The sequence below is a fragment of the Eretmochelys imbricata genome, chromosome 13, assembly GCF_965152235.1.
Source record: "Eretmochelys imbricata isolate rEreImb1 chromosome 13, rEreImb1.hap1, whole genome shotgun sequence".
Taxonomy (NCBI): Eukaryota; Metazoa; Chordata; order Testudines; family Cheloniidae; genus Eretmochelys; species Eretmochelys imbricata.
This window is the reverse complement of record NC_135584.1, coordinates 25905938-25933047: the sequence shown is the minus strand read 5'-3', so window position 1 is coordinate 25933047 and position 27110 is coordinate 25905938. Positions and strand designations below refer to the sequence as shown.

Genomic DNA, 27110 nt, shown 5'->3' with positions numbered 1-27110 from the left:
ACAGAGCGATTAAGCCCCATATTTTCAAAAGAGCCCCCTAATTTTGGTTGTGCAACGTTAGACCCTCTGGTCTGATTTCCAGAGGTGCTAAGCATTTATACATCCCATTGATCTCAGCTGGGGATGCAGGTGTCCGTGGTAGGTCGGGCTGTATATATATATAAAGTTAGGGGCACCTAAAATTAGAGGCCACTTTTGAAAGTTGGTGCCTAAGTGACTTGCGCAGGGTCACACAGTGAGGCAATGGCAAGGCCAGGAGAAAACCCAGAATTCCTGACTCATAGTTCAGTGTTCTAACCAAAAGGTAAGGCTCCCTTCTTTATAAATTAAGCCTGTATTTTTAGGACTCCTGGAATCTCCTGTCTTTAGAAGTTACTAACATATCAAAACTAACGCAGAGCAGCTGAGTAATGAATTGAGAGTGTGGGCAAAGGCCTGGGTAGCACGGGCACTTCTCTGAGCAGTAACTTACAGAAAACCACATCAGTGGTCCCCAGGGAAAATTTGGCTACATTAACTGTGGTTGTGACTCTGATTCAGATGCTTTGAAAAGGTTCAGGGAATGGCGTCTTCATGGGTGAGGACTTTCACCTCAAGGTCCCCAGTTCACATAAAGCTGTTACTGACTGAAAATCATTACCATCCGATAGCTTTTTGGTGTGCAAAGAGTTAGTAGCCCCATTTAGTGGCCAAATGGAGGACTGTTCTCTAAGGCTTTCCAGCACTTTTCCTAGGACCTAAATTTCCTCCAAAACTTTAATCATTCAATCCTTACAGACTAGTCCTATCAAATGTAATAGGGATTAATGGGGTTCTACAGACATGATTGTAAAAACGTATAAAATTTAAGAGAATTAGATCCTTTCTTGTGTTTCTCTGGGACATTTCGATAGAGGAAAGAGTAGATTTCATTTTCATAGGTGATGGTGCTGTTTCATTGGTCACTTATCCTGGTTTAAGTAGGATTTGCTCCACTGAAGTCAAGGGAGTTACGCACAGGAGGGAGAAAAACTGAGCGCCAAATTTTTATTTTTAATCACTCAAGTCAAAACTAGCTACTGCTCACCCTCCGCATGCATCCACATTTAAAACAAGGAACAGCTAGTGGCACCATTATCTGTGCTAGGTTGCACTAACTATGCAATAATCCATGTGCAGCTAAGTACAGACATAGCTCACCTCAGAAATGATCTCCTGGGTCAGGTTTCCACCATAGAAGGCCGAGACCCCTTCTGAGCCAACCAGATCCAAAATGGTGGCTAGATCAAGTCGCCTCACAAACATTCCAGGCAACAAAGGCTGGCCGTCTGGAAGGAAAGTCTCTCTGAATTTGTCAGAGTAGTTCAGCTCCTTCAGTTCAGTGATAGCTCTGGCTGTAGCAAGAAAGGTAACCGCAGTATTACAGGATGAAACCACCTAGGACATTCAGATCATTCCCAGAGACCAGCTGAAGAAGATGGCCGCCAATGATGCATCTGCAGCCTGTATAGTTCTGCTCGCTGGTTTGTTAAGAGGGGGGGGGGTGTGCGCGCGTGCATGCATGAACGTGAGAGGGATTCCCATCCATTGCCCTCTTTGAAAAGTGACAGATAGTCATGGATCATGAGGGCAATAGGACCATCATGTGACCAGTCAACAGTAGGAGATGGGTTGTCTTGTGGCTATAGTGTGAGATTTGGATTAGGGGTCTGGATTGCATTGCTGGGTCTGCCATAGATTTGCTGTGTGTCTTTGGGAAAGACACACTGGTCTGCATTTTTTGGGCACGCTTCAGTGCACATACTGCAATTTCCCACATTGCGCGCGGAGAGTGTTTGAGGCATGAGCATAAAGGCAAGCGTAAGCGTGCAAGTCGCCCGCCTGGAGTTGGACTAGTAGAGCCACACGCACTGTGCCTGGCACTAGAAGGTCTAATTTGCTTCTTGCTCTCCTAGCCTGGCCTGTTGCACCTTGACCTCCATCCACTAAGACAGAGGTGGCCAAACTACTGCCCGCGGGCCACATCCGGCCCACAGGACCATCCTGCCAGGCCCTTGAGCGCCCCGCTGGGGAGGCTAGCCCCCGGCCCCTCCCCTGCTGTCCCCCCTGCCCCACAGCTAAGCCGCCATGCAGGCAGCGCTCTGGGCGACGGGGCTGCGCGCTCCTGAGGGCAGCGCAGCAGCGTGTCTGGCTCCGGCCGGGCGGCACGGCTGCCAGACATGCCGCTCTGAGTGGCATGGTAAGGGGGCCGGGGGCGGTGGATCCTGGGGGGCAGTCAGGGGGCAGTTGGATGGAGTGGAGGTTCTGGGGGGGGCAGTCAGGGGATGGGGAATGGGGGGGGTTGGAAAGGCGTAGGAGTCCCGGGGGGCCTGTTAGGGGGTGGACGTGTGGATAGGGGGCAGGGCAGTCAGGGGACAAGGAGCAGGGGGGGTTGGATAGGGGCAGGGGGTCCTGGGAGAGGGAGGTCAGGGGACAAGAAGCAGGGGGGCTGGATGAGTGTGGGGTTCTGAGGGGGGCAGTCAGGGGGCGGGAAGTGGGAGGGGGCGGATACAGGAGTGGAGGCCAGGCTGTTTGGGGAGGCACAGCCTTCCCTACCCGGCCCTCCATACACAGTTTTGCAACCGCAATGTGGCCCTCGGTCCAAAAAGTTTGCCCACCCCTGTACTAAGAACTCTACTGCTAGAGGCATCATAGGAATGCCCAGTATAAGCGCAGTCCCTGCCTGCTACCAATGCTCATAAGAACGGCCATACCGGATCAGATCAATGGTCCTTCTAGCCCAGTGTCCTGTCTTCTGCCAGTGGCCAATACCAGATGCTTCAGAAGGGAATGAACAGGACAGGTAATCATTGAGTGATCCATCCCGTCATCCATGCCCAGCTTCTGGTAAATAGAGGCTAGCGACATGTCAAAGCATGGTGTTGCATCTCCGCCCATCCTGGCCAATAGCCATTGGTGGAACTATCCTCCATAAACTTGTCCAGTTTTTTTTGGAGCCCAGTTATAGTCTTGGCCTTCACAACATCCCGTCAATGAGTTCCACAGGTTGACTGTGTGTTTGTTGTGTGAAGAAGTATTTCCTTCAGTTTGTTTTAAACCTGCTGCCTATTAATTTCATTGGGTGACCCCTACTTCTTGGGTTATGTGAAGGAGTAAATAACACTTCCTGATTCATTTTCTTCACACCACTCAAGACTGTATAGACCTCTAGCATATCCCCGCTTCGTCGTCTCTCTTCCAAGCTGAAAAGTCCCAGTCTTTTTAATCTCTCCTCAGATCGAAGTTGTTCCATAACCCTAATCATGCTCTATTCCAGCAGGTCAGCTTTCTTTGGGTATGTCTACACTGCAGCTACAAACCTGTGGCTGGTGCGTGTTCACTGACTCAGACTCATGGAGCTCCGGCTGCAGGGCTGTTTAATTGCAGTGGAGACATTCAGACTCTAGGACCCTGCGAGGTGGGAGGGTCCCAGAGCTCAGGCTACAGCCTGAGCCCAAAGATCTACACTGCAATTAAACGGCCCCACAGCCTGAGCCCCACAAGTCCAAGCCAGCTGGCATGGGCCAGCCGTGGATGTTTAATTGCAGTGTAGACAGACCCTTTTTGACACAGTCTGGCCACCTGCAGCCTCCCCAGGAGAGGGGCCCTGTTCTAGTGAATGTGCCAGTGTAAAGTGAATCAGGACTCCAGCTTCAGTTCAGGAGAAGTCTAATGCTAGCCTAGGAGCGTCCACACTGAAAATTTATGGGAAAGATGTGTTTGAACATTAGGGTGAGAGGTGCCTCAGTAACAAGACAGATTGGATCAGACAGATACATGGATTTGCATTACACCCGCCTGCACTAACAATGGGAGAACTCCCAGAGACTCCAATAGTGCAGGATCTGACTCCATGTTTCCAACACGCTATTTCTAACTAGAGATCAGCCCAAACCAAAGAGTCCACCTCGGAAAGATCCACTCTGGATCTTTCATTCTCTGCTGTTCAGGTCTAGCTCGATTTCTAACCCTGACACAGTGCATTTCCCTGTCTGAAGAGCATTAAATTTCTGGAAGTTAACCCCCGTTCACATTCCAAACACATAAATGCAGTCCCCTTCTTCCTTAACATATGCAGGAGGAAAAAATTCCTGGCATACATCACATAGGACCCTTTTGCTGCATTAAGGCGCTCACCCAAGTCATGCGTGACATTGAATCCATCCTGAGCAATATTTGCAGTAAGGCCCAACAGTTCTGACCATGGGAGTCTGGCGAAGAGAAAACACAAAGAGAAATCTGCATTTGAAATGGAGCATAGTAAAAGCAGAGCTATCTTCAGGGGACTAGCACTGGGGCTAGGACAGGGGTACAGTCAGAATATGTTTTGTTGGAAGTCTCTTTGTTGCAGCCAGAGAACAGAACTGAGACACTGCACCCCTCTGTAGCCTTGGGAAGTCACTTAACACCTCCCCTCCATGCTCCATCTATAAAATGGAGGTAATACTATTGATCTACTATACAGGGGTGGATGCGAGGATTAATTGAGTAGAGCTGATCAGAAAACACAATGCTTTCCATGAACATTTTTGAACAAAGCGGGGAAACAATTTCATTTGAAAATTTTTGCAGAATTTTTTGAGAAAATGAAAATCAGAAAAAAAACAGTTTTTGAAAAATTACATTTTTTTCATTTTATACTCAGTTCCTCGGTTCTTTTTCCCCTGCAAATGGCAAAGAGAAATGGATGGATCCCAAACTTTTCAATTTTCATTTCTTTGTCAAAAACCCAGAAAACGTCAACCAAAATGAAATGTTTTGTTTTGGCCAAACATTCTTTTGGGGGGGGGAAACAAAATCAATCTGTTCTATTAGTTAATTAGACTTTTATCTGAGTTTGTGGTCTGGTTTTCACAGGGCTCAAGTGCCCTTAGCTGCCACTGAATTCAATGAGAGTTGAAGTGCTCGGATCATCTGAAAACTGGGCCACAGACATGCGACTGCAGAAGACACATCTGTGATAACTGCACATGCAAATCAGTCCTGTGATTGCATGTGTGAAATTCTGAAAACCCCAGCCAGTGTTTGTAAAGTGCACTAGGGACAAAAAGTGCTATAAAAGTGCTGCACTTCAAAGGGAGAGACCTGGTAAACAACATGTTCCAAAGAAAAGTGAATCAATAGCCTATCCAAGAACATCAAGAGAGTCCTGTGCCATGGTGAGCTGGGGCAGAGCTTACAGGGCCCTGCCAACAGCAAGATCTTTGGCCATGGAACCCACACGAGAGCTGAATCCGCCACTGACTGGAGATTACAGCATGAGCAGCTGACGAGTTGGAATAAGTGGGTGTTTTATCCTGCAACACCTTTCAGTAGACTGCACTCTGTGCAGAGCTAAACCATATGAAATATTCTTACCTCCCATGTAACTGATGTGCCTTGTGCATCCCTTGTATCATGCCTGGCACCCCCACCAGGAGACCCGGCTGGACAAAAGAAAGCACAGAAAGGAAGAGTCAAATCGCCCTAAGGACACCATCTCCAATTATCATAACGGAGAGGCCATCGCTCATCACACAGAGGGGTCCCAGCATATTTTCCATACAAAGTGAAAGACGCTAAAGATGCCAGAAATTTAGATACAAGGCTTGGTGACAACACAGTTAAGGAGTAAAAGCCTTTGGGAACAAAGTGGGGCAACTTCATTCCTGATGTAACCCCAATGAAGCCAATGGGATGAACTCAGTCCCATGACATGTAGCCTTTGCTATTTATCTGTCTATCATTTTGAATATTTCTAAAAGTATGTCAACATGGGAGCAAAAAAAAAAAATCCCAGAGCAGTGAGTCACAGAGCCTGGGTCTACAGCCTCTGGCTCACAATGCTTGTGCTATGGTGCTAAAAATAGCCATGTAGACATTCACGCTCAGGCTGGAGCTCAGGCTCTGAAACCCAAACCCCTCCTTGGGCTTCAGAGCCCAGGCCCATATGTCTACATGGCTATTTTCAACTCCATAGTGTGAGTCCAAATCTGTAGACCCAGGCTCTGAGACTCTCTACCACCCGGGTTTTTGCCATGTAGACATACCCTCAGGCTCCTATCTCCTTTGTATCTCACTTTCTGAAGTAGACTGTTCTTACTTAATTTCCCTTATCCCCAAGAATGGCTCAGTTTACTCATTTCCAGTCAGACTTGCTGGCTCAAGGGATTTCTACGTTACACATGAAATATTTCCCCTCTAGGCCACCAGGGCTAATCTGGACTGGCTCAATAATGGAAAGACGGTCGTCATCACATAAGTGTTCTGTGGCCTGTGTAGATCAAGTGAGTGAGTCTCCATTCAGCTCCTAGTGGACAAAAACATAGAGCTCTTTGTGGGCATTTACAAAAACCAACATCAGAACTGACAAACCCTCCCCTGCTGTTGGCAGGCTCAGGAGAGCGGGCCATGGAGACCCAACTCCCCTCTCAGCCCTGGAACAAACGGCTCCAGAGTCGGACTGAGGAGCAGTGTGGGGGTGAGGATGCTTGACCTGTGTTTGTACCTGTTCTATGAAGAGGGGATTTGATACGCCAGCACCTTTCAACAGGGCTAAATTCCCCTCTGAGTAACAGGCATCCCACCGCTCGCTGCACATACATTATTGCTGGGAATCGGGGTTAGTGGGGAATAGAAGGAGAAGACACGGGAACATTAGCAAGGAAGCCCCACGAAAGAAAATATAAAGGTTCTCTGGCGCACCTTCAGCTCCCAGGCCTTCTGAAGGCCTTCCTCCTGGATCCCAAAGGGGGCTGTCTCTCGGAAGTCAATCACCTGACTCTCGTTCTTCCGGATGTCGTGGACCAGCATCACTCCCCCGCTGCAAAGAGAGAGCGCCTTGGGCATACAGAGCACCTTGCTGTCCACTGGACTCCCCGAGCACTTACTAATGCAGCCCTGAGCCTGTACCCCACCCGTACCACCAAATGCCCTCTGTGGGTACATGAGGAGAGCACAGAGATCTGGGGTTTGGTGCCACTGAGCTTGTACAAATGGCATCCTCTTACTCAGCTGTTCAACTGTTCTGCTCCCTGCACACTGGGTCCTATCTGCTGACTTCATGGGTGCACACAAGCATTTACTCCTGGCAGGCAGGCACAGCCCTCACAGCCAGGGGAGAGTGACTTGGAGGCTGTTCGGTTCTGTGCAACTTCACCTAACCTGTTAGCTGATGCCAGTGACAGAATCTTTATCACCGGTGATGATATAAGAGGCGGAAAGAGCTCAATCTGCATTTCAGATCCCGATCTCTGATCTCGGATTTGTAAACTGAGTACATTTGATCTACAGGTGAGCACAAGCTAAAATCCTGGAGAGGGGGTGTATTTGAAATCTAAAGCAAGGCCCACATTTTGCAAACGGCCCTATTTTTATAGTGGGCCAGAGCAAAACACTGGCTCCAAACACATCAGCTCAGACATGGGGGTGTACGAAATCCAGATCTAAAAGGTACTTCATGAGCCTATTTCTAACTTGTTCTGGAATCCTTATTAACTCTGATGATGACTGGTCGTTTGTTAAGCATCACCGTTATCAGCTCTGCACAACACACGCAAACCACAATTATTTGTCACTCTTAATTATTTACAGAACAGGGAAAATCCCAATGTCCTTGGCAGATGCTCACAGGGAAAAGCAGGGTTTGGTGTGAAGGCATGGACTGGGATTCACGAGACCTCAGTTGACTTCCCAGCTCTGTCACAGACTTCCTGTGCGATCTTGGCTGAGACCCCAGATCTGTGTCTCAGTGCCCTCTCTGTAAAACAGAGAGGGCAGCACTTCCTTTCTCCCGTTCTCTGCCTGTCTTCTCTGTTTCAATGGTAAGCTCTTTGGGGCAGGGACTGTCTCTCCTATGTGTGTGCATAGATCCTAGCACACTGGGGCCCGCTCCTTGGCTTCTATGGCTATACAAACAACAATGCAACTCCACTTTGCGATGGAGTTATTACAGGAACTTGTTCAGCTATGGGTTTTACCAGGTTCCTTTAATACAAACTTCCCTTTACACCAATATAGCAACTCTGTGTGTCCTAACTGTTTATATGACCCAATAGAAATCAGTTTCATCCGAGAAATGATTTATTTATAATCTCTACCATACTCGAGCTCCAGAATAAACATTTAGATCAAGAATGGGCTTGTGTCATCCTAGGAAATTATGCTTCTGTGTGTACAATGTGGCCTGTTCTGCTGCAGCTGAGATCACAGGAATCATTTTACATTTAGTGACCCAAGTACTCAGAGGGCCACATGTCATAATGGGCACAATCTACCATGCATTAGAAACCATTACAATACATCTAAAAGTTTAACAAATAAAACCTGGTGTGTGGGGTGGAGGGGAAATCAGGAAGAAAGGTGTGAGATATTAGAGAGGAAGGTGATGAACACAGGACCAGCAGCACTGAAACTAAAAACACCTTCGGAATCCAAAACGTTGAAGGTTTTTTTTGAAAGTGAGATTATTCATTACTGCTCATAGATTCAAAGACCAGCCTAGTCTGACTTCCTCCACAACACAGACCATAGATTTCACCAAGTGATTCCTGCATTGATCCCTAAAGCTTGTGGTTGGACTAGTGCATATTTTAGAAAGGCAACTAATTTTGATTGAAAGACTGCAAGTGATGGGGAATCCACATCCCATGGTACATTGTTCCATTTGCTAATTATTTGTGCATGTCGGTTTAAAATTTAGTTGTTCACTTGATGCTTTAATCCCCAGTTAGAACACTGGAACTCTGTGCCTTGGAAGTCTTGGGTAAATTGCACATTTCCTAAATCCATTCCCAAGTAGTCCATCCATTTGTGGTTTGTTTTGTTTTGTTTTTTAATCCTAAACAGAGATTTAGTAACAGGCTTTGGGATCAAACCGGGGTTTCCACTTACAACAAAAGATTCTCAAATCCGAGTTGATGAGACATTATCAGGTGACAGCATTTATGTAACATTCCCTGGGATTTCCTGGTGTCCTGGCCAGTGGAAGGTTCAAGTCTCACTTGCATAACATCTTTCGAAACTGACATCAAAGGGAGGCAGCAGCTCCAGACAGTAGGCTAGACTCAGGGGTACGGGGGTCACATGGAGTCCAAGATGGTGCAGTTGGCACTTTCCTCCAGCCCCCTCACTCTGCACATTCCTCCAGTTTAGATCTCCTTACATTCACTTTGCCCCACCATGAGTTGAGGGAACCCCCATACAGTACATGCTGCTGCTGCTGCTGCTGTTGTAACAGGGCCATGATTTACAGGTGTAACAAATCTTATTCAGTTCTCCAAAAACACCAGGACAGATCCACTCAGCATACCTGGGGTTGGGGATTAGGGAGCATTCCACCACCTTTTAACCTCTGCCGATCCTGGAGGCCAGATCCACCCCTACACATGCTAGAGCAGGCTCAGGGCTGCTCTAGCTTGTGCTTGCTGGAATAACCTTCTGGGGACCCTTCAACTGGTCCTGGATCACCAGAGTGCAGCACTCTCCAGCCATGCCTCTCTCCTGCCACTGGCCCACCTTAGTAATGCAAAGCTGCCAGAAGGATGGGAGAAAGGATCTGGTCTACCACTGTCACAATGATTTGGTAGCCACCCTTGCCTCCCTACCAGCAGCCAGCATGACAGTTTAGACTAAGGACTAGATTGCATCTGTAAAGCCACTAACTGTGTTGGGGGGCGGGGGTGCAATGGCAAACCTCCGCAGCAGGAGATCCTAGAAGCAGTATGCATGACTCAGGGGAGCATGTGTCAGACTGGCTCCCAAAAACTCTCCCCACACTCCCCCGGCTCTGCTGGCTGCTGCAGAGGGGGTAAGGCCATAGCCCTCTCCCTTTGGGGAGGCTAATATCACCATCAGCACTAGCCTTGAGCAGTCCTTTTGCGCAGGAAGAGCAAGCAAGGAGGGATAGCTCCGTGGTTTGAGCATTGGCCTGCTAAACCCAGGGTTGTGAGTTCAGTCCTTGAGGGGGCCGTTTAGGGATCTGGGGCAAAACTGGGGACTGGTCCTGCTTTGAGCAGAGGGTTGGACTAGATGACCTCCCGAAGTCCCTTCCCACCCTGAGATTCTATGATTCTAAGGACAGAGCATTACCAGCCAGTAGGGAGGCACACAGAGGAGAAGGATCTTTGTAGCCTCTCCCCTGCTTTCAGGGCTGCGAAGGGCTCATCAGGCTCCATCCCTGCAATGAGGATGTAGTGAAAGCATTCCCCATTTCCAGCCGGCAGGTGCACAAAGGAGGCAAGAAGCACTGAGTCAAATGACACTTTGTGATCCCAATTCCTCCTGTGCCCATCCCTGGAGCACAGGGTAGCCCTGGGCTGCAACACAGAGAGGAACCCTGCACCACCTGCCTGAACAGACTCCTGACCCAACACTGGCCCCATTGCCCAGACCCAGTGCCCTCCTGGTTCTGCCCCCTCAGCATGCCGCCACACCGAGCAGGCCCTCTCAGCAAAGGGGAGCACAGCGACCGGTTTGCACCTACCCGCCAATGCCGGATGTGTGGGGGTTGATTATTCCTGCGCACAGAGCTGCGGCAATGGCTGCATCCACGGAGGATCCCTGCTTGTTGAGCACCTCGATGCCCAGCGCCGTGCAGCGGGCAGCATCGGTGACCACAGCACCCTGGTGGAATATCTAGGAGAAGCAAAGCCATGCGGTACTGTAGGAGAAAGGCAGTGCCATCTGCTAGCAGAAGGAGCATTTCCCACACTTTCATTCAAGCCCACGGCAGGGCCTGGTCTGGGGCCCAGAACGAACATGGGCAGCAGAAGATGGATTGTGTCTGGGTGCAATTCAAGGGGTTGGTTTTGACCTGTGAATTGCTGAGCAGCTGGATTCCCGACTACGCCACTCCTCGGGCTGGAGCTAAGTCTGCCCGGAGACAAAAGGCCTCCAGCCACTGCTACCGGTGAAGTGCCCCCTGGCCAAATGTTCTAATGCAGCAGATCGTTCCTACAGCCACGCTCTAGCCCTAGGTATACCATGTTATGTCACAATCACAAATGGCACCTGGACAGGGCTGAGAACAGCTAGCCTCTTTGTTCTACTCAAACCTCTTCATGTTTTGTATGTTTTCAAAATCCCATAAAAACTTTTAAGAAAACACAAAGGCAGACACCACAAGCAACCCCCACAGCACAGCCTTCATCCCACGCACACACCTAAACACAACCCCATAGCAGGGCCCCCATCCTCCCCCCCACACACCTAAACACAACCCCGATAGCAGGGCCCCCATCCCCCCCCACACCTAAACACAATCCCCGCAGCAGGGCCCCTATCTTCCTACACACACCTAAACACAACCCCCGCACCCCGGCCCTCATTTCCCCCCCACACCTAGACACAATCCCCACAGCAGAGGCCCCCCATCACCTCCGGGCACCTAAACACAACCCCTGCAGCAAGGCCCCCCATCCCCCTGCACACACCTAAACACAATCCCCACAGCAGCCCCCTCCCCTCCCATCATCCCCATGCACCTAAATAAAACCCCTACAGCAGGGCTCCCATCCCCACACACACACCTAAACACAACCCCTATAGCAGGTCTCCTCATCCCTCTGCACACACCTAAACACAACCCCCGCAGCATGTCCTGGCTATTTGTCAAGGGTGATCAGGAAACAGTTTGCTTTTACTATGTTCAGCACCTAGGTACAGTACTCTAACTGTGGGCACTCTAAAAATACACGACAGACAGACAGACAAGTGGTTAGACAGACTGCTATCTAAACAGATATCTATTGCAAGTGAACTTTGAGCATCAGCAAAAGTCCAAATAATTGAAAGAGCAAGGATGCTCCTTTCCCACTCTGAGACCTGCCCCAGGACATCTAGCCAGGACCTCCCCTCTCATTGAGCAGTATGGGGAGGACAGCGTGGTCAAGACCCACTGACACCTGTTTGCGACACACACACCCCAGTTACCTGACATCACAGCACACTAGTAAATGTTCTGTAGCCTTGTCATAAATAGAAAGGGAAGGGTAAACACCTTTAAAATCCCCCCTGGCCAGAGGAAAATCCCTTTCACCTGTAAAGGGTTAAGAAGCTAGGATAACCTTGCTGGCACCTGACCAAAATGACCAATGAGGAGACAAGATACTTTAAAAGCTGGAGGGGGGGAGAAATGAAGGCTCTCTCTGTCTGTGTGATGCTTCTGCCGGGAACAGAAAAGGAATGGAGTCTTAGAACTTAGTAAGTAATCTACCTAGATATGCATTAGATTCTGTTTTGTTTAAATGGCTGAGAAAATAAGCTGCGCTGAATGGAATGGATATTCCTGTTTTCTGTCTTTTTGTAACTTAAGGTTTTGAATAGAGGGATTCTCTATGTTTTGAATCTGATTACCCTGTAAGGTATTTACCATCCTGCTTTTACAGAGGTGATTCTTTTACTTTTTTTTTTTTTTTTCTTCAATTAAAATTCTTCTTTTAAGAACCTGATTGCTTTTTCATTGTTCTTAAGATCCAAAGGTTTGGGTCTGTGTTCACCTATGCAAATTGGTGAGGATTTTTATAATGCCTTCCCCAGGAAAGGGGGTGTAGGGTTTGGGGAGGATTTTGGGGGGAAAGACGTTTCCAAGCGGTCTCTTTCCCTGTTATATATTTGTTAGATGCTTGGTAGTGGCAGCAATAAAGTCCAAGGACAAAAGGTAAAATAGTTTGTACTTTGGGAAAGTTTTAACCTAAGCTGGTAAAAATAAACTTAGGGGGTTTTCATGCAGGTCCCCACATCTGTACCCTAGAGTTCAGAGTGGGGAGGGAACCTTGACAAGCCTATTTTGTCAAAGCAACAAAGTCTCAGTAAAATGGGCCTGCACAACAGTGCTGCCTTTCCTGTGAAACCCTTGCAGTGAAGTGGGGCGAGACCGCCCGTATGTAAAATATGAGACACGGGCAGGGAATAGCAGGGGGTTCCACTGTCATTTAAACTATTACACTGCCTAATCCCAGTTAAGAATTATACCCCTCAATGACAGATGTGCCACACAATATACAGACCAGCAACACTATCATTTTGCCCTGTGATTGTCAGAAAAGTGACTATGTACCAATGGTGCCTTCTGCCTTAATAATAGAGCTGCTCGCTGCATTTATTCAGGTTCGGGTTTTTCTCCTGCTTGAACCACAGAGCCAGCCAGGGCAGGATGAGCTGGATTCTGTTCTCTCCAGTGCATCATCATCAAAACCTCACAGATAAATCTGGTTGCATAATCTCTGCCTGCAGCGATGATGCAAAAGCAGAGAGTACTCAGCTTGATTCTCAGATCCTGCAGGGAGTTTACAGCATTGGCTGGTAGAAAAAGCTTTTGCTGTGTAAACGGTTCTGATTTGATGTGGAATCACTGAGAGGGAATCGGTATGGAGGCTCCCAGTCTCAATTCTACAGTCCCTTTTTGACATTACCAGCATTTGCTGGGTTTCTTAACTGATAAGCACAAAGGAGGAAGCTGTAGTTCCCAGCAGGCAATTGTTCCCATAGCTAGATTATCGTCCTTTTAAAAAAAAAAAAAAACAAAAAACCCACCGCTTACCTGTGGGTCCCCAAAGTAGATCTGCATGATCAGGGCCACCGTGACTCCCATCGCAAAGGTTAAGCAGGCTGTGATGATCACCGTCAGCCCATCCTGGCGGCAGCTGCAGTCTGCAGAGAATGGGTCTTTGCTGGTCTCCCGCAGCGGCGAGACATCCTGACTGCCCATCTCTGATGAAGATGACGGCAGGCGCTGGAGGCGAGCTGATTTCAGGAAAGAATCTGGATCTTCAGAGGCAGGAAGGAAAGGGAATGAGGGTTAGGTATTGAGGAAGCTTGGGTTCTTATTCCAGTGCATACACTGCACTAGTATTACACCTGTACCTGTTCCAACAAAGCTATTATCTTCCCTATTGAGCTTTCAATAGATTTTTCTGGCTCACCTAGTGCTTTGGGTTGTTTTACTCCTACCTTCCTTTAACACTTGTTAGCCTTAAGGGGACTTTTCCCTGGAAACAGTGAGATTTAGACAGCTAAGTTGTCTGAATTTTTCCTGATGCAGCAGATGGATGGACAGACTGAGGGCACCAACATTTCCAGCAATGAACCCATGATTAGTGCCCTTTTGGGCTTGGTTGTAACACAGATCCCATGTTATTCTGCTTGCAGATCAGTCTCAGAAATGCTGCAGAAGATGCAGTTAAGACCAAAAACCCATTGACATTACTTGGGCTCTGTGCTTAAGGTAAAGCAACTCAATCAAACATACCCACATCAAAATAGTAGGCACCAACATTATAATTACTGTGATCAAAGGCTGGCAAAGTGGGAGTAGAGGGAGTAGGGAAACTCTATCTACCTGTCTGTCTATCTATGGTACATTAGCGGTTCACAGCAACTCAACTAAATCTAAAGGCATTCAGGAAGCAAGGAGACTGTTTCACTTTCCCACTACTTAAGGCTTTTGAACAATGACGAGGAGAAATGCAAAATCTGGTGACTCAATGTAATTACAATATCAGAAATGATACAGTCAACAGAAGGCAGTCATGTGTCCCACTGCCAGGATTTAACCAGGAGGAAAAGGCCGGAACAGCAAACAAAGTGCACATCACTTCCACGTGACTTTGAAAACAATTTACCTTACTGTTCAAGGTTCTTCAGATCTATATTTTCTTCATCTGTTATTTCCCCAGAGTTGATGATTGTGAGAAGAGCCTGCACAGAGGGCATTACCTGGGAGTTAAAATAGCCACTTGGGACATGGGCCGGACTCAGCTGCTATTTAAATCCTGCTTCAAATAGAGATTTATGAGAGGTGTGCTGTCACCAGCATTCCCTGCTCAAACACACTCCAGTTGGCTGAGATGAGGTCATGTGCCCAATGGAAATTTTACACCATTCCAAGGCTGACCACATTATTTACCACTTAGTCACCATTGGCTGCCTTTTTAAATTTTTTTTACCATGTCCTAGCCAATGATTGGCTGAGATTAATTAGATAGGCCTATCACACCCAATCCAATTGTCTATGGTCATCTAAGAGTGGGACCTTTCAGTGCTCTCTTGTTCCTGTCCCTCCGGGTGGTTCTGGGGGCAGTGGGTATTAGAGCTGTTACAGTCGTCTTCCCTGTGCTTCCTCTCTTGTTCAGGTGAAGCAAGTTCCTCTTGAGTTGCAAATGCTGGCATCGTCAGAGCTCAGGTGCAGCTAGGGTTGCCAACAGTCCCGTATTACAAGGGACGTCCCTTATTTTTCCATCTCTGTACAAATAGATCGGGAGTTGCTGAGTGCTGCAAAAAGCAGCAAGAAATGCCCCTGGCAAATATAGGTGAGTACTGCTTATTGATGATGATAATAATAATTAATTATACATAAGGTCAGATTCTCCTCCCACTTATACCAGGCTTTCATCAGTGAAACACCATTGATTCGAATGGGATCACTCCTGGTTTGTACAAGTGTGAGAGGAGAGTCAGGCCCGGAGACGCCTTTCGAGAGTGATTGTGTAGCAGGTACAAACGTTCCTGGGGACAGCATCCCAGCCTGGAGGATGCTAGGATATGCAGCCCAGCAAGAAACCAGCCTCAGAGCCACAACAGGTGTTCTGCAGAAGTGAACTGGCTGGCAGCACCTAGAGCAGAGAAAGGGGGGGATACGGGGGGCTGGGGGGAGGAGACTGTGGATGGAAGAGAAGAGCTGTTCTCTCGCCCTGTGGTAAAAAGGCTGCATATTAACGGGATTTGGTGGTTCACAATTAAAATGATTGGCTCTTGGTTCGAATATGTGATCAGCAGGCCTCCTGCAGCTGAGTACTATCTGCAACTAGTCATCATTTTTATTAACCCAAGGGACAGCAGGTTCCACGCCATCTCCCTGGAAAAGAGAGAGAGGCACAGAGCTGCCACCAGTCACTGCAGGGGGAAGGGACTGGCCAAGAGGGGCCTCTGCCCCCTTGCCCCTGGGGGAGTAGGCCAGGAGCCCTGAGACATTCTTTGTTAGTCTGTAAAATTGTAGCTATTTTTCCTCTTGAGCCTAATGCTATTTCTGCGGGGTGAGCAGATTGGGATGAGGGGACCCTGCATCAGCAATATTTTAGCAGGTTGGCTGGGGCAGCCCAAGAGAGGGGAGGGAATGGAGTTGAGGGGTGATCTGGAAAATAATAAAATAAAACCAAACGTAACAAGTTGTGTCCCTCTGCCCTTTTATTTCACTCGGCTGTTATCTGTCTGGTACTGTCGGTCAGTCTTGCCAATGCAGCTTGTAAACTCTTTGAGGCAAGGCCTGTCTCTTCCTATATGATTGTACAGCACCTAGCCCAATGAGGGCCCTCATCCTGACTGGGGCCTTTGGGCACCACTGTAATATAAATGATTAATAAAATACATAATAATAATATGCCTCAGCTCCAGTCAGTACCTAACTCAATCAGCTAAGAGGGAGCATGACTGCTGGCAGCCTGGTCTCTGCCTCATCTTCAGCCCCATTTGTCAGGGGAGCAGGAATAGTCCGGGGCTAACGTTAGGCTGTCCCTGCTCATCCTGTACTAAGGACACATTCCCCTGTCCTCACTGGTGGGCTTGGCTCACTAGCCAAGCTGAACAGGTGGAGATGAAAGGCCCCAATTAACCTCTTAATGTCTTTACCAGCCTCCTCCCACATGCTCCTGGGGAAAGCAGCAGTTATGAGTTTCCAGGTCCTGTCTCATTCCTGACATTTAAAAACCACTAGGCCAAATTGAGACCTGGGGTAAACAGGTGCAACTCCACTGGGGTCAGCATGGGCCCCAATTCTAATCTCAGTTACACTGCACTAAATCAGGAGTATCTGCACTGGAGTTAATAAAGTTATAACTTCTTACACCAATCTCATTTACTCTGGAGCAACTCAGGAGTCAGGGCACTGCCAGGGCAAAGCATAAGAGATCAAGCTTGGCCCGCTGTATTTATTTACCAACTTATAAAAGCACCCTTATCCCCTAAGGCGGGGGTGGGGGAGGCATGCAACCTACAGCCCGTAAGCCATACACAGCCCACCAGAGCATTTCATAAGGTCCCAGCCTGCTTTGACACAATATACTAACAGCCAATTCATTAGCTTTTTGTGGGACTGTTTACATCATTTTTCCTGTTTTCTATAATTGATACACATTTTATGCACTCATTTCTTTATTTGTTTTTAAATAGACAATACTGCACATAGAAACAAGCTATCTAAATACATACAAAACAAGACAAACAAACTAATAATCAGTACAGGTGACTTTAAATCTTATTGAAATATGTAGAATCCATTTGGCCTCCACAAGGTGGTGCTTAGGTTTATGTGGCCCTCCTGTGTAATAAGGCTGGGCGCCATTGCCCCAAGGACTAGGCACCTATACAACCTTCAACCAAGACATGACTCGTTAATAATACCAGACAGTAACTCAGTCAAAACCCTCCCCCTGCATTTCACCTCTAGAGACCAGGGCTGCAATCCTGCCTCAGGTCACCCATGAAACTGTGTTTGATGTTCTCATCTGAGTCCCCAGTGGATGTTGGTCCATAGCAAAGAAACCCCACACAGTGCAACACAGCTGGGTGCCTCTTCTCAACAGGAGCTCAAGTTGGACAGGGCAGTCAGGGCGGGCAGTGGCTGCGTATAGGCTGGGGCGATGGGAAGAGGCCCAAGACTGGAACATCAAAAGATGCTGCAGGTCAGGATTGGAGTGTTTTGGCAGAGCCAGGTGGAAGCCCAGAATTGGAAGAGTAGAAGGGCATAGGTCAGGATAAGCTGAACTGTATGGGGGGGCCCACAACTGGACTAGCAGGGGAGGTAATTACTTTTGCAGAGCTGGGGCAAAAGTGGGGGGCAAATTGTGCACATCCCCTGGCTCCAGCCAGCATTCACACTTCTCTCAATTCCACCAGCACCACATTCATCTATAGCAAGAAAATCAAATGACAACTACCAATGCTCTCTCACTTGGAGAATAAAAGCAGCAGGAATCTCTGTGCAAAACCGTGGATGTCTCCAATCTCAATGCTAAGCCACGCTTCTCTTGTACTACTATAGAGCTCTGGAACTGAGACTGCGGGACTGAAAATTAGACCTCAGCCATGCCTATAGTTGGGATGACAGAGCTCAACACATGCCCCATTCTTTCCCCAGTAAAACCCAGACCCTTGGTGCTCCTTCTACCCCTGCTCAAACATTGCCCATCACTTGGGAAGACACCCCCTGTGGAGACTTCCAAGGCAAACAGTTACACCAGGGCGGGTCATTTGTTCCTTGGGGCCCCAGGCACACTTTGATACCCCACATATTATACACACAGGAGTTGGGAGGAGAGGTAGGCAGGTGAATGTGGGAGGGTTTTGCAGCTGAAAAATGGGATTTGAGCACTTGTCAGTAAGGGGAATTTCAGCAACTGGTGGGGCTTTGGCATCTGTCATGGGTCAGTCTGAGAGAGCCAGGCTGTGGGGCTGGTCCCGAGGGAGGATCCACGGGGAGCCAGTGTTCAGAGGAAGTTGAAGGTGAATGTAGGGAAAAGCTGCTGCAAGAGCAGCACCCTCCAACAGGTAAGGCCTGGAGTAACCACCCTTTAGCCCAGGGGTTCTCAAACTGGGGTTTGTGACCCCTCAGGGGGTCCCGAGGTGGTTACGTGGGGGTCATGAGCTGCCAGCCCCAAGCCCAGCCATGCATGGGGCTGAGAGCCCAGAGCCCCAACAGCCCAGATCCACCCTTACCACCATTCACCTCCAGCCCCGCTCCTCCTCCAAAGAAAGGACGCCAAAATAGAAATTTGCCCAGAGCGCCATTTTTCCTAAGGCCGGCCCTGAGACTGACACAGCATTAGAGGGTTTGATTAATTCAGCTCTTCAGCTGCTGAATAAACTGCATGAATGTGTTTTTAATTTATAAGGGGGGGTCCCACTCAGAGGCTTGCTGCGTGAAAGGCGTTACCAATACAAAAAGTTTGAGAACCACTTCTTTAGCCCATACAGTATTGGCCTGTCCCTACACCGCTCAGAGCTCTAAACCCTATGTCACCCTGCAGCTTTTAATCCTTGTTTGGCCCTGTACATTAATATAGTGACAGGCAAATAATCCAAATACTGGGCGGGTGCACAGTGCCTGCTATCCAAGGATCTCAGAGACCTTCACAGGCATTAATGAATTCAGCCTCAAAACACAACTTGCAGGCAGGGATGCACTTGTACCCCAGTGTAGCGATGGGGAAACCAGAGAATAGAGAGATGACCTTGGGCCAGTCATGTCACACGGGATGTCCATGGCAGAGCTGGGAACAGCCGCCTGAGAGAAAGAACACTCCAGTGGTTTGGGCATTAGCCCATGAGCTGGGTTCAATTTCTTGCTCTGCCACAGACTTCCTGTGTGAAACTGGGCAAGTCATTCAGCCTCAATTTCCTATCTGTGAAAGGGGGATAACAGCAATGCCCTGCCTCACAGGGATGCTGTGAGGATAAACACATTAATGATTGAGAAGTGCTCAGATAATGTGGTAATGGGGGGCCATATAAATACCTCAGTTAGAATCCAACCCTCCTCATTCCCCGCACTGGAGTGGCCTGTCTATAGGCTCAGAAAGACAGCGCTCGTCTGGTTCCATCTGATTCTCGCTGGAAGGTGCTCTTCACAACCACAGGGAATACAATTTTTTATTAAATGAGAGCTTAGATTGGGCAGACAACGAAGACCTAGATTACCACTTCCTCAGTCTTCCAAATAATGTCTCCTAGTTGACACTGGTGAGTGCACAAGTAGATTTTTCAAAGCCACTTGATGTTACACTCATGTAAGCTTTTAGATTTTCATTTATACAATGGAATACGGGAGTAGGACCATGAAACATTCAAAAATGTCAGCTGTGCAATTGTGTAACAGATTTCTGCATGAAACTACTGCAGCCTGGTGGGGAAATTCAGTACCTGTGCACACAAATAGCCAGATTTGCATGCACCATCACGATAATGGCATACATCAAATCATAGAACTGTACGGCTGGAAGGGGCCTCAAGAGGTCATCTAGACCGGCCCCCTGTACTGAGGCAGGACCAAGTATACCTAGAGACCATCCCTGACAGGTGTTTGTCTAACCTGTTCTTAAAAACCTCCACAACCTCCCATCGAAGCCTATTCCAGTATTTAACTCCCTTTTAGTTAGAAATCAGAGGGGTAGCCATGTTAGTCTGTATCCACAAAAACAACGAGGAGTCTGGCGGCACCTTAAAGACTAATAGATTTATTTGGGCATAAGCTTTCATGAGTAAAAAAACCCCACTTTAAAGCGTTTTTTACCCACGAAAGCTTATGCCCAAATAAATCTGTTAGTCTTTAAGGTGCCACCAGACTCTTTGTTTTTTTAGTTAGAAAGTTTTTCCTAATATCTAACTTAAATATCCCTTGTTGCAGTTAAGCTGATTACTTCTTATCCTACCTTCAGTGGCCCTGGAGAACAATTCATCACCCTCCTCTTCATAACAGCCCTTACCTTATTTGAAGACAGTGATCAGGTCCCCCCCAGTCTTCTTTTCTCAAGACTAAACATGCTTGGTTTTTAACCTTCCCTCAGAAGTCAGGTTTTCTAAACCATTGTCATTTTGGTTGCCCTTCTCTGGACTCGTTCCAATTTGTCCACATCTTTCCTAACGTGTGACACCCAAACGGGACACAGAACTCTAGCTGAGGCCTCACCAGTGCTGAGTAGAGCAGGACAATTACCTCCTTTGTCTTACATACAATGTTCCTATTAACACATCCCACGATGATGTTAGCCTTTTTCACAGCTGCATCACACTGGTGGTTCATATGTGATTTGTGACCCACTTATAACCCCAAGATCCTTTTCTGCAGTGTTACTGCCCAGCCAGTTATTCCCCATTTTGTAGCTGTATATTTCATTTTGCCTTTCTACGAGTAGCACTTTCGTTTGTCTTTATTGAATGTCATCATGTTGACTTCAGACCAGTGCTCCAATTTGTAAAGGTCATGTTGAATCCTGTCCTCACAAAGTGCTAGCAACCCCTCCCAGCTTAGCGTCATCCGCAAATTTTATCAGCATATTCTCCACTCCATCATCCAAGTTATTAATGAAAATACTGAATAGCATTGGACCCAGGACAGACCCCTGTGGAACCTCACTACATAGGTGACGCATGAAATTGTGCTTGCATTTTGCACACACAATGATATACCTAAAGTTTTTGGAAAATCTTTCCCATAGACTCCAAGGTAAAGTAACTAAGGAGACATTTCTCTCTTGGGCCTGAAAGTGAAAGTGACATGGAATGGCATGAAATGAAAATGGATTATGAAAACTTAGTCATTTATTAGAACGTGATCAAGGAAATTAAAAGGTAAAAACCATGACCCCTTGCAAATTAGCTTTCAGTCCTCAAAGTCAGTGGGTCAAAGACTTGACTGGGAGCTATACAAAACAGTCCTTGCCTTGACAGAGAGATGCATGTACAGTATTTGTTCTCAGTCTGGTGACTCAGTGGTAGCAGCCCTGACCATCTGATACTGTCCAGTCATCACTGGGAACCAAATACTTTGCTGGTCTGAGGGAGGGAAGCAACAGCTAGTTACATGGATCATTGTCACATCAGGAAGGTATTAATTGACTAGGGGCCAAATTAATCCCTAGCGTAAATCTACTAACGTCAACAGAGTCTATAGAACTCTCTATAGTTACACTGGGGATGAATCTGACCTACAGTCTCTATACCACTTGGTTTCACTTAGACATGAGTTGGAGCTGGGGTGTGCGTGGGGCAGGGGACAGTCACAGAGGCGGCGCTGGGGCAGGTGGAGGGAGTGAATTTGGATCCATTGGAGAAAAATATGACTTTGATCATCTGTAAGGAAACAATTTTTTAAAAAGAGTTAATCAAGAATAATTTAAAACCCAACCAATTTTATTAAAACCAGGCAGTTGACAGGAACAATTCACAGCTCTTTGCAAGTGTCTGTGTGTCTTTGCAGCTGCTATTACACTACCAAACTGGAGACCCCAGCAAATTAAAGTGGGGAAACAGGGCAGACGATGGTAAAGATGATGACACAAGATCTTAGCAAGACCCTCCTGAGCCTAATAAGATATAGGGAATACTAATAATTAAGAATAAAAAGGGTAGTGACATTCCATGTGCTTGCTGTGAATGAGAGGGGGAGATGGGCTGATCAATGGGTATGAGGATGTTTGGATGAAGGGATAATGCAGGGCAGTAATGAACTAAGTGGAGGGGCTGGTAAGAGTGAGGGGAGTCGAGGGCAGGGTAACACAAAAGCAGATGAGGTGTTCCCCTAGGAAAGGCTGAAATGTCAGACTCAGTTGCCTAAATTCTAGAAGATTCTGAGAGTGAGCGACACGCCCCAGTGTGGTATTTTTTGGGAAAGTGAGTAACAGGACATAACTGTGTTTTAATTATGACCCCAAACCATTTCCAAGGACTCAGCATGGATCAAGGACGTAGTTCAGTCTTGTCTACAGTACAAGACCAAGCTGTACTTCAACCATCTTGGGAGACAGCCACAAGAAAAGAAGTGATCACTGGGTGGATCTGGGCAGTATCTGCCATGTTCTGGCTAGCACTGGGAGGTAGGTTTGGGCCTGCCTTGTGTCAGAGAAAGCCCCACTCACCAGTAGCTGGGTTTTGCCTGCGTTCTGAGAGCTTCTCTCCCTGCATGAGGAGATTCCCCACTGCACAGGGAAATCCTACCTCCAAGGGCGTAGGACTCCCACAGGCTCTGGCCAATCTGCCATGCAAGGTGAGGGAAGATCAACAGCCCAGCCACTGAAGAGGGCCAAGTCCTGTGTGAATTGAGAGAAGGAAAGGGGTGGTCCCCTTGGCAGATCCCTGAAGGGCAGGGGAAAGACCAGCCAGCCACACCCCGAAGACAGTGGGTGAAAGAACACCCAACCCCGTTCCCCAAAAGGCTCCAAGAGTGAATCCTGAGTGGAACCAGGGCCAGGGGCTTTCGCGAGACCTGAAACTGGGAAACTGAGGGGGCTAGTGAGGGGTGGGCTGCCTGGTCCAGATTTGGAGCAGCTGCGATGGGAGTGCTGGAGTCTTTGGGAGCCAGGCCCAGAGAGGAGTGGGGGCGAGGGAGGGGGCCAGCAGTGAGAAGGGGCAGGGAGAGGAGAGATGGAGGCAGGAATGAGGGAAGGGTCTGAGGAAAGGAAGGGATCGGAAGAAGCAGAAAATAGGGAAGGGGGGAAGGAGGCAGCAGCAGCCGTGGAGGCGGGCGTGCATGCAGGGGGCGGGCTGCAGACGGGGATAGCGAGGGGTGCACGGCTTGGTGCAATGGGGGGGTGCGGGTGGGCGAAGCTGGATACAGAACCCTGTGAAGGGCAGCCCCGGCTGGAGGCGTGCGGGGGAAGGGGGCCGGTCCTGGAGCGGGTGGCTGCAGGGAGGGCCGGCGGGGCGGGCGCTGCAGCGAAGGGCGGGCAGCCGGGATGCAGGGAGCAAAGCAGGGGCGGCTGCCGGGCTGGCTGGAGAGAGGCGGCGCGGCGCGGGAGGGAAGCGGCGGCGGAGGGATGCAGGAGGCGGCCGGGAGGGAGGGACCGGAGGCGCGGAAGGATGCTGGGCCGAGGGGAGGGGGCGCCGGGGGCTGCCGGCCGGCTCCTCTCACCCGTGTCCTGCTCGCCCAGGAACGCGTCCTCCTCCTTCCTGGAGCGCAGGCAGCCCTCGGCCGCCGCGCCGGCCGGCTCCTCCTCGGGCAGGCGGGGGAAGCTGGTGATGCTCATGTAGTCCACGGGCGAGTAGGCGCCCAGGGTGCTCTGCTGGCTCGCCTCCTTCTCCGCGGCCGCCGCCGCCATCCTGCCCCGGCTCGGCTCGGCTCGGCCCGGCCCGGCTCAGCCCCGCTCCGGAAGTGACTGAGGCCAGCGGCAGGGAGGGGAGGGAGGAGCGGCCGCCCGGCCCCCGGCTGCGTAGCGCAGGGACAACAGGTGCCCGGGATCCGCCTCTGCAAGGGAAAGCCCCGGAGGTGGGGGGCTCTCGCACCTGTGAGGGAGGATCCCCCGGGGAGGGGGGATCCCCCAGCCTCTTCACCTGGCAGGGATACCCCTGCCCCGGGAGAGGGGAGATACAGCTGCCCCTAGCCTGGAATCCAGCTATTATCCTTGCCTGGAAGCAGCGCCCCTGTTGCTGGACCAGGGGCATCCAAGGCACGATCACCCGCGTTTCTGCACCCTCTCCCCAGCCAAAGACACCACCAGGAGTCAGGGGCCATGGAGGGTGCAAGGGAGCTAGGTGTCTACCTGCCCCTTGTGCTGGGTGGCTAACCAGGCTGGTGAACCCTGGGCCCTTTGCAGTTAGGGGGAGTTCTGCCCGTGACTGCACTGGTGCCAGGATGTCAGTCCGGGCTAAGCAGATGTGACCCCTCAGTACCGCTGTGGGCACAGTCTGCACCTACCTTAGGGGAGCTGCCCTGGTAGAAGTGTGTTACCGAACGGCCTGGCTCAGCCTTTGTACAGGCCTCAGGCAGTGGGTAACAGTGTAATTAGCTGAACTTGTCCTTCCCGCCCTTCCAACAGGAGCCATATGGTTGTGTCTTCTGGCCCAAGCTGCTAGCCATGCGGGGTTGTTTCCATTATGATGCCCCAGGTATGTTGTTTGGTGCAATCCTGTTTATGGACAAAGGATAGACACACCAGCCTGGTTCCCTGAACGCAGTAGAACCAAACAGCAGCACGCAGTTCCCTTGCTCAGAAATCCCCAAGCCTGCCTTTCCAAAGTATTCCATGCTCAAGGAGATCTGTCTGTCTGCTTCTCTGGCTCGTAGTTGGCTTTCCTCTCACCCATACAGCCTGCCAAACAACCCCACAGCCTCTGTGTTTGCAATCAGGGAACCCCACAGCCCATATATATTACCTTCTGCTCAGACCTTGCCCTCTGGCCCATTGCCTTGGGCGGTAGCTTCTTTTGTTTCCAGATCTCTTTCTATATAAAGGGGCTTCCTTGCTGCTTCCACTGAGTCTGAAAGAAGAGTGCTTAGCACACCTATTGACTTTAACTGGGATGTGATTGTCTAGTCTAGTGATCAGAGACTCACCTGATGGCAGCTGTAAGCACTTTCCAGCATAACAATATCTATTTATCCTTTCCCCATTCAGGAAGGTTAGGCCTGGGGCAGGCTGTGGCTTCTCACATCTTCAGTACAGACATATGGCCACTGAGCCTATGGGCCCCAGCCTGCAATGCTCCCGCATATCTGAGCAGCCAGCCTAGCCACTTGGGCCACACACCTTTCAATATGGAACTTCACTTTGAGGCCCAGTGTTGCAGTACAGTTCCTTCTGGCCAAAGAAGCCTAAAGATGCTTGGAATGTACACATAGGGCCACATTTTAACACACCAGCTCCTAAATTGTACTTCCAACACCAACACATTATCACAAAACAGACAAGAGGTGTGCGTGCACACAGACGTTCCCATGCACACATTCAGTGGCATGTGTAGTGTGCACAGTTGCTTCTCCACAGCTGCTTGTTTCACATATCTGATGCACGGTTAAAGTGACTGTTTGCACAAGCAAATTCTGTTCTGGGGTTCATCTTAGCAAGTGTGTTTGGAAATGTGACCCCTCCTGATCAGCATCGCAGACAGCGAGCAGCCCACAGCTGTCAACTTTTACATCCAGAAGGGGAACAAATCTAGAATTTCAGCTAGAGTTTGCTAAAACATTTTTTCCACAACAAAGGTCAAGAAAATTTGTCTCTCTTTGACCAGCTCTTGTTTAATCTCTTTTTACCCATCTGAATATTTTAATCTACATTTTAATAATAAAATGTTGCAAATTAGTAGCTCCATGACTTAGATTGGATTCTTTTATAGTTAAGCCCCACACATGACGAGCCTAAACTGAAATGGCATGGTTTTGTAAGCGATCAGAGGCTAATGGGTATGCACAATAACTGCACATTGCATTTTATGACTGAGCAACATAAACTAGCCTATGTATCCCCATGTAAATTATGATTATGGCTGCTACTTATTACAATCATTCATGTGCACAGTATGCAAAACTCCCACTGAATTAATTGACCAGAATATTTTGTATTGTGGGTTACATCAAAACAGGTTCTACTACCCTGTCAGATTCCACAGGATTTGCATAATAATTGGAGAGGGGAAATTTCATTGTCATGGTGGGATTTAAACAGCCTTTAAGTGTATCCCAAAAGGCCCAGATGGCTCAGGACTGGGAGTGAGATAAAGAGCCTTTCATCTGCAACGTAGGTCAAATAGTGAATGAAACATGTATTCTTTTTATTATTTGTTTTATGGTATCACCCAAAGTCTCTGCTCAGGATCAAGATCCCGTTGTGCCAGGTGCTGTACAAACAAATAGGAAGACACAGTTCCTGCCTTGAAGACCTTGCATGATAAGGCTCCAATCCTACAAACACTTTATGCAAGTTAATAGTGGAATTTAAGCACATGCCTAAGTGGTTGTAGAAGCCAGGTTGAATTTACAATAGGATGGTTGCTGAGTGGCCTCCATGGGAAATAACCTGTTTTTGTGTGGGAGTGGGGGGGGGGGTCCTCAGTTCATTTCTTAGCAGACAGACATCAGCATCACAAAAATCACGCACTTCTTGTCAGTCTCAGAAAAAGGCCATGGACTGAATGAACTACAGAGCCTGGACTCCACCTCTTGGTGCTCCTTGCAGCTCAGGATTGAGGTATGTTGCTGGTGCCAGGCTTGCCCTGCCACTGTCCATCCTGTACCTAGTGGGTGGACAGAAGGGTACAGTTTACAAGGCATCAGCACCTTTCACCTGCATTAAATTCACATATAAAAAGGAGCAGGGTGAGGGAAGGGAGACAGAAAATGCATTTCTGAAGGAAGCCCAAAATCCCATCCAATGAATTGAATGGAAATGGGTAGAGGAAGGAATACGTTGCAGCATCTGCATGAAAGGTTGTAATATTAGAGGGGAAGCAGAATAGCTCCCTTCACATCTTTCTTGGTCTGAAGTATGCACAGATCCCATAAAAGGCCTGGAAAACTGGGGATATTGTACTTTCCGTAAATGTAAGCTGAGATTTAAAAAAAGTAAACAGAGGGGGGGAGGGAGAGAGGGAGAGAATGAAATACAATCCACAAAGTCAAAGCCACGTTA

The 27110-nt window shown here is 48.7% G+C and overlaps 1 protein-coding gene across 1 annotated transcript in view; it reads right to left on the bottom strand.

The window, feature by feature from the left end:
* GGT7 (gamma-glutamyltransferase 7) overlaps positions 1–23792 on the bottom strand; it is a 45854-nt gene extending 22062 nt beyond the window's left edge. The window contains exons 1-7 of the mRNA XM_077832197.1: positions 23615–23792; positions 13538–13764; positions 10481–10632; positions 6703–6820; positions 5377–5444; positions 4156–4229; positions 1180–1373 (exon numbers count right to left, since the gene is read on the bottom strand). Of these exons, the coding sequence (XP_077688323.1) occupies positions 1180–1373; positions 4156–4229; positions 5377–5444; positions 6703–6820; positions 10481–10632; positions 13538–13764; positions 23615–23729 (948 nt within the window). The 5' untranslated portion in view covers positions 23730–23792. The remainder of the gene's footprint in view (positions 1–1179; positions 1374–4155; positions 4230–5376; positions 5445–6702; positions 6821–10480; positions 10633–13537; positions 13765–23614) is intronic.
* Between the last annotated feature and the right edge of the window lie 3318 nt (positions 23793–27110).